The sequence below is a fragment of the Geotrypetes seraphini genome, chromosome 1 (assembly GCF_902459505.1).
Source record: "Geotrypetes seraphini chromosome 1, aGeoSer1.1, whole genome shotgun sequence".
NCBI classification, from domain to species: domain Eukaryota; kingdom Metazoa; phylum Chordata; class Amphibia; order Gymnophiona; family Dermophiidae; genus Geotrypetes; species Geotrypetes seraphini.
The window spans coordinates 540,531,414-540,544,151 of NC_047084.1; the positions used below are offsets into that span (position 1 = coordinate 540,531,414).

Below are 12,738 nucleotides of genomic sequence, written 5' to 3' on the forward strand. Positions count from 1 at the left end.
GGGCCTTCTGCGTCTCACTGGGGAGGGAGTCCTGGTCCGGTAGCCATGAGCTTTATGCCAGCAGGCACTTATGGTCCGGGATGGGGAGTTCCCGTGGGTATGGCAGGTGGTGTTTTGCCTGGTTCTGCCTCCTTTTTTCCTTGTTTTCCACAGGTGGCACCATTTTTCCCTGGTGGTCGTGAAGTTGGAGCATTGGCAGTCGGCGGAGCAGGAGTGACGGAGCGGCCTGGTGGTTCCGGTTCGGAGCGCAGTTCGGCGCTCGGGGGACTGGTGGCTGCTGGCGGTGGCGCTACAGGATCTACTCTTCTCTCCTCCACTTTACCTGGGGTTGCTGTTCAAGGCGTCTCGGCTTCCACTTCTGGTGCTGCTGCCGTGGCGGGGGCTGCTGACAGCGGCGTCTCAGTGGCCCGAAGCAGTGATCCTGGATCGTCATCTTCTCAGGGTAATGTGGCGCCCGTGCAGGTTGCTCTTGAGGGGGGGGGCGCGGGGTAAGAAGGGAAAACGAAAGCGCCAGCGCCGTGAGTCATCCTCCTCGTCGTCGGGGTCCTCTTCGTCTGATTCGTCTGCTTCATCGTCTTCGTCGGCTGGTCGGGTTGGCAGGTCCGAGGCTTCCGCAGGCGGCGAGGGTGGTGTAGCTGCGGGAGGTGTGCGGGGGTCGCCTGCGTTGGTGGCTCTTACCGAACTTTGGGAGAAGGTGCCTAGGACGTTGCGTCGGAAAATCCGCAGACGGTCTTGTTTAGATATCTTTCGCCTTATGGAAGGCAGGGCGCAGAGGCGGGGTCATAAAAAATCTAAACGGGATCGTAAAGAGGTTAAATCGTTTCCGGTTTCTCGGTCTATTATTAATTGGATGAGGGCTTTCTTGAGACTGGCGAGCGTTTGGGGGCGCGCTTGTCCACAGGAGTATGGACTCTTATTGTCTTATGCGGACACTGTGCTTGACGCTTATCAGCGGTTCGGAGGTTGGGCTTGGTTAAACTATGACGAGGCGTTCCGGGACAAAATGGAAGAAAACAAGTTCATGTCTTGGGGCACTCAAGACGTGAACTTGTGGCTTACTCATATGGCTTCCAAACCTATGGCGGGTACGATGGGGCGGACGGGTGCGAGTGCGGTTAGTAGTGGGCGGCCCTTTCGCGGGAGTGGTGGGGGAGGATCGACGCCAGGTGCAGACGTGTGTTGGAAATTTAACAAATCCTCCTGCCCATTTTCGGACTGTAAGTTTCGACATGCATGTTCCGTCTGTAGTCAGTCCCACCCAGCCCTTAAGTGTCCTAAAAGGAGTGGTATCCCAGCAGGACCGGTTGGGAAGTAACCGGGTTCAGTTGTTGCCGACGCCTATACGGGTTGGTGCCATGCGCCTTTGGCTTGGTAGGTATCGTCCTCAGGAGGCAGCGGTCTTTTTAGAATCGGGTTTTACGTTCGGTTTTGTTATCCCTTTTCAAGGGTCTATGGTTGGGGGGAGAGTTCAAAATGCCGCTTCAGTTTCGCGGTTACGCGAGGTAGTGCGGGTTAAATTATTGGAGGAATTGCGCTTGGGTCGTATCGCGGGGCCGTTTCGTGAGCCCCCTTTTCCGCGGATGATTATATCTCCGTTGGCAGTTATTCCTAAGAAGGTTCCGGGTCAGTTTCGTCTCATACACAATTTGTCTCGGCCTTTAGGTTGTTCTGTTAATGACGGCATTCCGCGTGATCTGTGTTCGGTGCGTTACGCGTCCTTCGATACTGCATTGAGACACATAGTGGCGGCCGGACGTGGTGCTCTTATGGCGAAGGTGGATATCGAATCGGCCTTCCGGTTGTTGCCGATTCATCCACAGTCTTTTCCTTTATTAGGTTTTCGTTTTGAGGGCTCTTATTTTTATGATCGCTGTTTACCCATGGGTTGCTCCATATCTTGTGCATTCTTTGAGAAGTTTAGCACTTTCCTGCATTGGGTGTTGGTACAGCAAGTGGGTATACCTTCTGTTGTTCATTACTTGGATGATTTTTTGTTTGTGGGAGCAGGACGTAGTACAGATTGTGAGCGATTAAAAATGACTTTCGAGAATATGGCAGAATCGTTCGGTGTTCCGTTAGCTTTCGAGAAGTCGGAAGGTCCGGTTTCTTCCCTAGTGTTCTTAGGGATCGAATTGGATTCCGACGCTATGGTGACTCGGCTTCCGACAGGGAAGGTTCAGCAATTGCTTACACGTATTGAGCGGGTGCTTTCGGCCCCTAAATCGACTTTGCAGGCGATTCAATCATTGTTGGGTTCCCTTAATTTTGCGTGTCGAGTTTTGCCTATGGGCCGGCCTTTTTCACGTCGTTTGGCGGCTGCTACTTCTGGAGTGCGAGATCGTAGGCATTTTGTACGGCTCTCAGGAGGGGTGCGTGCGGATCTTCATATGTGGGCCCTTTTCCTACGCGATTTTAATGGAACGCTTCCCATGCAGAAGCCAGAGGTGAGCAGCATGGATTTGGAGCTGTATTCTGATGCGGCCGGGGGGGTGGGTTTTGGGTTGTTCTGTTGCGGCGAATGGTGTGCTGAGCGTTGGCCTCAAGAGTGGGTCGTGTCGGGTGTTACAAAAAACATCACCTTATTGGAATTGTTCCCTCTTGTTGTAGCTTGTGAATTGTGGGCTGACGCTTTTCGTAATCGGCGCGTTGTTTTTTGGTGTGACAACTTAGGAGTAGTGGAGGTAGTGAATAGGCAAGCCGCGCGTTGTTTAGCGTTGAATTCTTTGATGCGTGAGTTAGTGCTACGCTGCTTGCGTCTAAATTTATATGTGCGTGCGCGTCATGTTCCAGGTTTAAACAATGGCATTGCTGACTCCTTGTCTCGCTTTAATTTTTTGCAGTTTCGCCGATTGGCGCCAGAAGCTCGAGTCGAGGGTTTGCCGATGCCTGCACATTTATGGAACCTGGTCAGGAAGGAATCTGGGAGATGCTCCGATTGTCAGTAGCAGCTACCACTTGGTCTCATTATAACAATGGATTTCGGACAGTAGCGGCTTTCCTGGCTGCTCGGGGTTGGTGTCCGGGCGATGTGTCCGAATCGTTATTGGCGGATTTTGTGTTGTCATCCTTTAGAGCCCAGTTGTCTCGCGGAGTAGTTCGTGGACGCTTAGCAGGATTTGCTTTCTTCTGTAGAGCTTTGGGGTGGGCTTGTCCGTTGTCCTGTTTTCTGGTGCAGCGTATGCTGAGAGCCATGCATCGCGTTCACCCTTCTCTCCCTGATTCTCGTTTACCAATCACTCATGAGCTTTTGCTGCGATTGATTGCGGCTCTGTCGGTTGTTACCAGTTCGGAGTATGAGGCTGGTTTGTTTCAGGCTGCTTTTGTCACATCATTTTTCGGAGCGCTGCGAGTTAGCGAGTTGTTGGTGTGTCCCTCGTCGCGATTTGGTTTTCGCGGACTTCGGGTGGCTCATGTCACTTTCCAAGAATCGACCGTGCGGCTTCGCATTGTTAGTTCCAAGACTGATCAGTTGGCGGTTGGTCATTGCGTGGTTTTGCATGCGGTACCAGATAGTATTTCTTGTCCTGTTTCTTGTTTACGGACTTATCTGGCGGTTCGTCCGGAACAGGGTGACATCTTGTTTGTACATGCAAATGGGTCTCCTCTTACGCGCTATCAATATCAGGCAGTGTTACGTATGGCTTTGAGATTTTGTGGCGAGGACCCGAGTGCTTATGGGACCCATTCCTTTCGCATTGGTGCGGCCACGAGTGCTAGCATTGCAGGCATGTCTGGGGAAGGTATTCAGCGTTTAAGACGTTGGGTTTCAGACGCGTTTCGTGGTTATATACGTCACGGGGGTCCTGGTTCGAAGCCAGGCAGGGGGAGAGTTGCTCGGTAATTTGGGGGAGGACGCTTGTTATCCTGGTAGTTTGTAGTCATTTGTTGCTTTTGTTTTGCAGATTCCTGCGGTCGCAGTTACTCTTTGTGGATTGTTGGTCACTCTTTCATCCACTGGGCAGCGGAGCGGGCGTTGATTCGTCCCGGTGGACGTCATCTTGGGCTGGGTCAGCAGGGTCTCCGTGTTTCCTGGTGGGGTCAACGCGGAATGCGATGGAGTCAGCTACTGTTGTTGATGGAGCGCCTGAGATCTCGCCCACGCCATCCAGACATATTGCTTATTCACTTGGGAGGAAATGATGTAGATTCCTGCTCGGGGAGGGATTTGATTAACACCATTAAAGATGATTTAAGGGTGGTTTTGGATTGGTTCCCTGGTGTATTGTTATTCTGGTCGGATATAGTACCGCGCCCTCGATGTTTGGTGTCACGTCGCTGGACTCGAGGGTTGGCGAAGCTTAACCGTCAGGTGGGGAAATGGGTTATGGGTCAGGGAGGTTTGCAGTTGATGCACGAATGGGTGGATGTTTCGTGTGCCGGATTATTTCATAGTGATGGGGTCCATTTGTCTGCCGTGGGTTGGGATCTCCTCCTTAATGACTTTACATCGGGTTGTGAAAGAGTATTGGCTTTGCGGTGAGAGTCGCAGCTCCCTCGGGGGGGGGGGGGGGCCTGTATGTATACAGTCCTGTGGCGGATCTCCCGAGCTACTGGGTGCTGGGGCTCATCCGGCGATGAGCGGAGGACCGGCTGGGAGCCGTGTCTGGGGGATATTGACATGGTTAAAGGGGCATGAGGTCATGCCACCCCTCAGACTCTTGCTGTTTATGGCGGGGTTGGGGGCCATTTATGATGGTCACACTGGGTAGCTCGGGAGGAGCTGACAAAATTTGTTATATGAAGTTACTGTGTTAAAGATGTTAATTTATGCACATAAGTTTGTTATATTATATATTTTCTATTAAATTGAGCTGCGGCTAAATTCCAAGCTGGTGTGGTTTCATTCATTGTTGAGGGGTTGGGGGTTTGGAGGAAGGCAGAAGGGGCTATCCAGATCCCGCTGTTATTGCCTTTTGCTAAGTGTTAAATAAAGATAGCAGGGAAAAACAAAACAAAGCATTGTTATATAGTTTTCTGTGTTGCTTGAAAGGGTTTTTTTTTGCTTATATGATTTTGTTTTATTTCACTTGTTTCGGGGCAGTTTTTGTTAATTGAGGTAGCTGCTCTCCACTTGTAGCAAACCATCCCGATCTTCCTGATCACAACTCAAACCTTTCTTCCTCGCCTCTACCACATTTTGGAATAGCCACCAGCTGTGTGATGGTACTGTGGCACCATGTGGACTCGGGAGAAGTTATGGCTGGATGGCTGTCAAATAACAGGTTTTTAAAAAGTGCTTTGAAGTTACTGCTGCTGGCAGCAGCCTCTAGAATTTGTATACTTTATCTGGCTTAACTTCCCTTCTGCTAAAAGGGCTGGCGCACAGTGGAAAGTTTTGGCTGCAGGGCCCTGTGCAAGATGCTGGAAGATATGTAATTTAAATAGATTTCAGTTAGCAAAATGATGTAGAGGGGAGGGAGGACAGGGTGCAGAGCCTGGCAGGGAGAGAATGGGGTTGGGTACAGATCCTGGTATATATTAGTATACAGTTTGGTTCAGAATGTATTTTTTCCCCTTGTTTTTCTACTCTAAATCTAGGGTGCGTTTTATGGTCGGATGCGTCTTATGGAGCGAAAAATATGGTAAGTAAAAACAAAAATAAGAATGGCTTTCTGTACAAGTGGATACTTGATATATATAATTGAAAATGTATAAATAAAAAAAAAGAATAAATACTGGGATCGATAAAGACTGTAGCCAGATTGAGTTATGTTACTCTTTCGGTGATCTGATGATCCTAGATATCTATAGAGGGTGTATTACATACCTACATTCTGTTATTATAAAGAATAATTGTAGCGTTCTAGATAATCTGGTTATTCATTATGGGGTCCTTTTATTAAGGTGCACTAACCGATTTAGCACGTGCTAAATACTAAGGCGCCCATAGAATATAATGGATGCCTTAGCATTTAGCGCATGCTAATTGTTAGTGTGCCATAATAAAAGGACCACTATATGTACTATTCTATAACATGCACATCTAAATTTCATAGCATACAACTCCAAAGGGGGCGGAGCAATGGGAGAGGTATATGCAGGTTTAGGGGCATTCCCAGAAATTAGGTATGATTGTTATAGAATACCTGAATCTACATGCTTAACTGCCATTAGTTGAATGACTTAATCCCAAGAGACCAGCAATCATATTCAAAGACATAGGCGTTGGAACTTGGGGGGCCACAGGGACCGTGGCCTCCCCAAATATTCCTGATGCTTCAGTTCCCCATGCTTACCTCCTCTTCCTTCCTTCCTTCCTGCCAATGCTATTATTTTAAAGGCAGCCATGGCACAGCATTCACTAGATGAGACTTCCGCTGTAGGCCTGCCCCAGAACTCTTGATTCAGCAGCAACTTCCTGTTCCCGCCTAGGCGGGGGCTGCTGAATCAAGAGTTCCAAGGCAGGCTGACGGCCGAATAATAATAATAATAAACTTTATTCTTGCATACTGCCCAACCATGAGTTCCAGTCGGTTCACAATTAAGAAGGACTATACAATCAGTGAAGCATATTTGTAAACAAGGTTAAAACAATAATCATGTTACAAACTTATCAAACAAATGGGTTTTCAGCAACTTTCTGAAGACATAATATGATTGCGTTTGTGGAATCAAGCAATTTAACCAGGAATTCATTTTTCCTAGCTGGAAGGTAAAAGTCTTATATAGAAATCTCTTGTAACTTTTACAGATGGATACATGAACATGCCATCGTTACGAGTATTTTTATTCGACTTGTATAATTTAAATTGGGAGGATAGGTATCCTGGAGCCAGACCAAAAAGGGCTTTAAAGCAAATACAGCCAAATTTAAACAAAATTCACGCTTCGAATGGCAACCAATGTAGTTGCTGATAAAAAGGACTCACATGGTCATATTTTTTTAACCCGAAGATCAAGCGCACTGCCATGCTCTGTATTACTCAAATATGATTTATGATTTTCTTATAAGATGCCAAGTAGATGATATTAAAATAGTCAAGAGCAGATAGAATTAGAGATTGAACTATTAATCCGAAAGAAATAAAATCAAAATATTTTTTAATAGATCGAAGTTTCCAGAGGATCACAAAACATTTTTTAATCATAAGATCAATATGATCTTCTAACGTTAAGTAATGATCTAATGTCACCCCTGACACACCCGCGCTCTTGAGCTGTGCTGCGAGCCCCAGAATCGTGACAAAGTTCTCTGGCCCGGCGTGTCCCCTACCACCAAGGGACCCTTCAGGACTTTGTCTGGCTTCTTAAGGAATGGAAAAGGTCAAAAACAGATGAAAACTGGAACAAGCACAAACAACATCAACGCAGGTGCCAAAAGAGACTACAAGGAAAAAATAGCCAAGGAGGCGAAGAACTTCAAGCTGTTCTTTCGATATATTAAGTGGAAACAACCCGCAAAGGAAGTGGTGGGACCGTTGGATGACTATGGAATGAAGGGAGCGCTAAAGGAGGACAAAGCAATCGCTGACAAACTGAACACATTTTTTGCATCTTTATTTACCGAAGAAGATATACACAGCATACCGGAACCCATCAGGCTATGTGCTGGAAACAAAGACGGAAAGCTGACAGGATTGACGGTCAGTTTAGAGGAGGTATGTAGGCAGATTGGTAGGCTTAAGAGCGATAAATCCCCGGGACCAGATGGCATCCATCCGAGGGTCATCAAGGAACTGAAAGGGACCATAGCTGAATGGCTTCAACTAATAGCCAATCTGTCGATCAAATCGGGAAAGATTCCGGAAGACTGGAAGGTGGCGAATGTTACACCGATCTTCAAGAAAGATTTGAGGGGAGATCCGGGGAACTACAGACCGGTACCGGGAAAGATGATAAAGTCACTGATAAAGAACAGCATCATTGATCACCTTGATGGACACGGGCTGATGAGGACCAGTCAGCATGGTTTTAGCAAAGGCAGATCGTGTTTGACGAACTTGCTGCACTTCTTTGAGAGAGTAAACAGACAGATAGACAAGGGCGATCTGGTCGACATTGTATATCTGGATTTTCAGAAAGCATTCAACAAGGTTCCGCATGAACGACTACTTCGGAAAATTGCAAGCCATGGAATTGAGGGTGAAATACTCATGTGGATTAAAAACTGGCTGGAGCATAGGAAACAGAGAGTGGGGGTAAATGGACAATACTCGGACTGGAAGAGTGGAAGAGCATCACCAGTGGGGTGCCGCAGGGCTCGGCGCTTGGACCCGTGCTCTTTAACATCTTTATAAATGATTTGATCATAGGTACGACGAGCGATGTGATTAAATTTGCGGATGATACAAAGTTATTCAGAGTAGTAAAGACGCAGGGGGATTGCGAAGATCTGCAACGTGACATAATCAAGCTCGAGAAATGGGCATTGACATGGCAGATGAAGTTCAACGTGGATAAGTGTAAAGTGATGCATGTCGGTAACAAAAATCTCATGCACGAATACAGGATGTCTGGGGCGGTACTTGGAGAGACCTCCCAGGAAAGGGACTTGGAGTTCTGATCGACAAGTCGATGAAGCCGTCCATACAATGTGCGGCGGCAGCAAAAAGAGCAAACAGAATGCTAGGAACGATGAAGGGGATCACGAACAGATCAGAGAAGGTTATCATGCCGCTGTACCGAGCCCTCACCTGGAGTACTGCGTCCAGCACTGGTCGCCATACATGAAGAAGGACACGGTACTATTCAAAAGGGTCCAGAGAAGAGCGACTAAGATGGTTAAGGGGCTGGAGGAGCTGCCATACAGCGAAAGATTAGAGAAACTGGGCCTCTTCTCCCTCAAACAGAGGAGATTGAGAGGGGACATGATCGAAACATTCAAGTTACTGAAGGGGATAGACTTAGTAGATAAGGACAGATTGTTCACCCTCTCCAACAAGAGAAGAACAAGAGGGCACTCTCTAAAGTTGAAAGGGGATAGGTTCCGTACAAATGTAAGGAAGTTCTTCTTCACCCAGAGAGTGGTAGAAAGCTGGAACACTCTTCCAGAGGCTGTTAAAGGGGAAAACACCCTCCAAGGATTCAAGATAAAGTTATACAAGTTTCTGCTGAACAAGAACATGCGCTGGTAGGGCTAGTCTCAGTTAGGGTGCTGGTCTTAGACCAGAGGGCCGCCGCGTGAGCAGACTGCTGGGCATGATGGACCAGTGGTCTGACTCAGCAGTGGCAATTCTTATGTTCTTATGTTTATCAGCCTAATAAGGGCGTGCAAGGGAAGAGTCCAAGTCAGAATGCCTTAAATCAAAGTTTTATTTTGGTCACTGGTTTCATCAAGCAAAAAGAACAGGCTTCAGCTCAACAGTTTCAAAACAAATAATCATTCACCTTTGGCAAACACCAGCTGCTCAATCAGAGGCAAAACCCTCTAATCCAGTGTCCAGGTTTTGGTAAGTACAGCCTTAACATTCAGTCCCCTGCCTCTGGACTTTCTCAGTATTCTGCTACACAGTCCTCTTCACCAGGGCAGGTAGTGTAAGCACATTATTTAAGGAACATTTACTAAGCAGCTTATGCTACAGCAGCTATGCCAGTTCATGGGCATGTAAAGCCCAGGAAAAGAAAAACAAACTCCAAACCAAAACTGAGCAACAGAAAAACAGGCAAGCAGGTCTCCTGGTTTACCTCTAGCCCAACGTTTCCCCAAACACACTGTTGTTTTGTAAAGAGGTATAACTAATGTGACCATTTATTTTTTTCATCAAAACGGGACATTATTAATATTCAGTCCCATCCCCAATCCCACCCTAACCACACCTCCAATCCCTTCCTAGCCACGCCCCAATCACGCCCTAGCCCCACCCCCAATTTCTTCCATTCATTTTTCATGTACACACAATATCTTATTTCATAATGGTAACCATAAAATTTAAAAAAACACAAAGCACCCTATATGCAGAGAAAATGTTAATTATCTTTTATATTTGGGGGGGTTTCAAATATGTCACCTCAGTAACTATAGAAAAATAGACAAATATAGTGCAAAATATAGACAGCAGATATAAATTCTCAAAACTGACACATTTTGATCACTAAATTGAAAATAAAATCATTTTTCCTACCTTTGCTGTCTGGTGATTTCATGAGTCCCTGGTTGCGTTTCCTTCTGACTGTGCATCCTTTTCTTTCTGCACTCAGGCCCAACAATTGTCCCTTTCTATTCCCGCCCTTCTTCCTTCCTATGTCTTTAGTGCACCCAGTGCCTCCTTCCCATGTCCTTAGTGCCCCAGCGCCTCCTTCCTATGTCCTTAGTGTCCCTAGCGCCTCCTTCCTATGTCCTTAGTGCCCCCAGCGCCTCCTTCCTATGTCCTTAGTGCCCCCAGCGCCTCTTTCCTATGTCCTTAGTGTCCCCAGTGCCTCCTTCCTATGTCCTTAGTGGCCCCAGATCCAGTGTCAGTTCTCCTTTGTTCCAGGTCTCCCTCTCTCTCCCTCCTCTGTTATGATCTTGTCTCTCTCTGCTCTTTTTCAGGGGCTCTCCCCCTCTGTCTGCACCTCCCAAAGTCCTGCTTCTACCTCCTGTCTTTCCCCTTTGGTCCAGGCCTTTATCTCTCTAGTCTTTCTTCTACTTACAATCCCCCTACCTTCTCTGCCTCTTTCTCTCCTTCCTTCATCCCTCCTTCCTATGTCCCCCTCACTGCCTTCCAGCCTTTGTCCCATCCCCTCCCAAAAAGCCTGCCGGCCTACCTCCCCCAAAGCCAGCCTGCCTGCCTACCTCCCCTAGAGCCAGCCTGCCTGTCTACCTCTCCCAAAGCCTGCCTACCTACCTACCTCCCCCAAAGCCAGCCAGCCAGCTTGCCTGCCTGCCTACCTACCTACCTCTCTGCCGCGCAAAAGCCAGCTTGCCTGTCTACCTCCTTCCCCCCTACCGTGGGAAAAAAAAGCCTCCCTCCAGGCCCGACTTAAACTTCCTTCCGGTACACCGCCGCTGCTCCTCTGCTTACCTTCCTGCCTAATCGTGTTTGAGACCACCGCTTTAAGGGAAGACTCATTTCTAATTGCTTTCTTGGCACTCACAGCATACAGAGTTGAACATTTCAATGTACATACTCTGTAAACTTTTTCTTTAGTGGTGACTCAATTTAATAACCAACATTGACATCGGGAAAGGGAAACATGCCAAAACCTTAACCACCACCTTAAACTTTAAAAAGGGTAAATACGATCGCATGAGAGCCATGGTAGAAAAACGACTCGAGAAGATGGTGGACAAACTTGAAACGGTAGATCAGGCATGGTCCCTACTGAAAAATACTATCACAGAAGCACAAGATCTCTACATTCCGAGGATTTCCAAAGATCGGAGAACAAAGAGCAAAAGAGAACCGGCATGGCTTACCATACAGGTGAAGGAAGCCATAAAAGAAAAGAAGGACTCTTTCAAAAAATGGAAATGCATAAAGACAACCGAAGCCTGGAACAAACATAAAGATGATCAGAAGAAATGTCACAAGGCGGTGAGGGATGCCAAACAGGAGTATGAGGAAAAAATAGCCCAGGAGGCCAAAAACTTCAAGCCCTTCTTTAGATACGTGAAAGGGAAAAAACCTGCAAAAGAGGCAGTGGGACCCCTGGACGACCAGGGAAGAAAAGGGTACATCAAGGAAGATAAACAAATCGCAGACAAACTAAATTCCTTCTTTGCGTCCGTCTTTACGAAGGAGGACACCTCAACAATACCTGAAGCGGAGAAAGTGTTTGCAGGAGAAATAGAAGACAGCCTCACCACAGTTGAAGTGGACTTAGACCAGATATACTATCAGATCGACAAACTTAAAAGTGACAAATCCCCTGGACCGGATGGAATTCACCCGAGAGTCTTAAAGGAATTGAAGGTTGAAATCGGAGAGTTATTGCAAAAACTTGCAAACCTGACAATCAGAACTGGACAGATACCGGACGACTGGAGGATAGCGAACGTCACGCCAATTTTTAAAAAAGGATCGAGAGGGGAACCGGGCAACTATAGGCCTGTGAGTCTTACGTCTGTCCCCGGCAAGATGGTTGAAGCACTGATCAAGGATAGCATAGTCTGGCACTTGGACGCACACGACTTGATGAAACCCAGTCAACATGGATTCAGGAAAGGGAAATCATGTTTGACGAATTTACTCCAATTTTTTGAGACTGTGAACGAGCAAATTGATAGTGGGAAGCCGGTGGACATAATATACTTGGACTTCCAGAAAGCGTTCGACAAAGTTCCACATGAAAGACTTCTCAGGAAACTACAAAGCCATGGCATAGAGGGGGATATACAAAGGTGGATAGGCAAATGGCTGGAAAACCGAAAGCAGAGAGTGGGCATAAATGGGAAGTTCTCCGACTGGGAGAAAGTGACTAGTGGTGTACCCCAGGGCTCGGTACTTGGGCCGATCCTTTTTAATATTTATATCAATGACCTGGAGGAAGGAACAACCAGTGAGATCATCAAGTTTGCAGATGATACAAAACTATGCCGGGCAATCAGATCGCAGGAGGATAGAGAGGAACTCCAGAGCGACTTGTGTCGGTTAGAAACATGGGCGGAGAAATGGCAGATGAAGTTCAATGTGGAGAAATGCAAGGTAATGCATTTAGGCAATAAGAATAAGGAATACGAGTATACAATGTCAGGTGCAACTCTGGGGAAGAGTGAACAAGAAAAGGACCTGGGTGTACTGATAGATAGGACCCTGAAGCCGTCGGCACAATGCGCGGCAGCGGCAAAGAAGGCAAATAGAATGTTGGGCATGATAAAGA

General features: G+C 47.2%; 1 protein-coding gene across 2 annotated transcripts; it reads left to right on the plus strand.

Annotated features, from left to right (window-relative positions):
* On the plus strand, positions 1-4,549 carry LOC117367477. 2 transcript variants are annotated; one of them, XM_033960075.1, is made up of 2 exons: positions 1-442; positions 2,841-4,549. In XM_033960075.1, exons 1-2 carry the CDS (start codon positions 46-48, stop codon positions 3,839-3,841), a joined length of 1,398 nt encoding a protein of 465 aa, XP_033815966.1. In that variant the 5' UTR covers positions 1-45; the 3' UTR covers positions 3,842-4,549. The 2 variants fall into 2 exon arrangements, with proteins under 2 accessions (XP_033815966.1, XP_033816048.1); XM_033960157.1 differs by having other exon boundaries at positions 3,903-4,549.
* Positions 4,550-12,738: the final 8,189 nt, after the last annotated feature.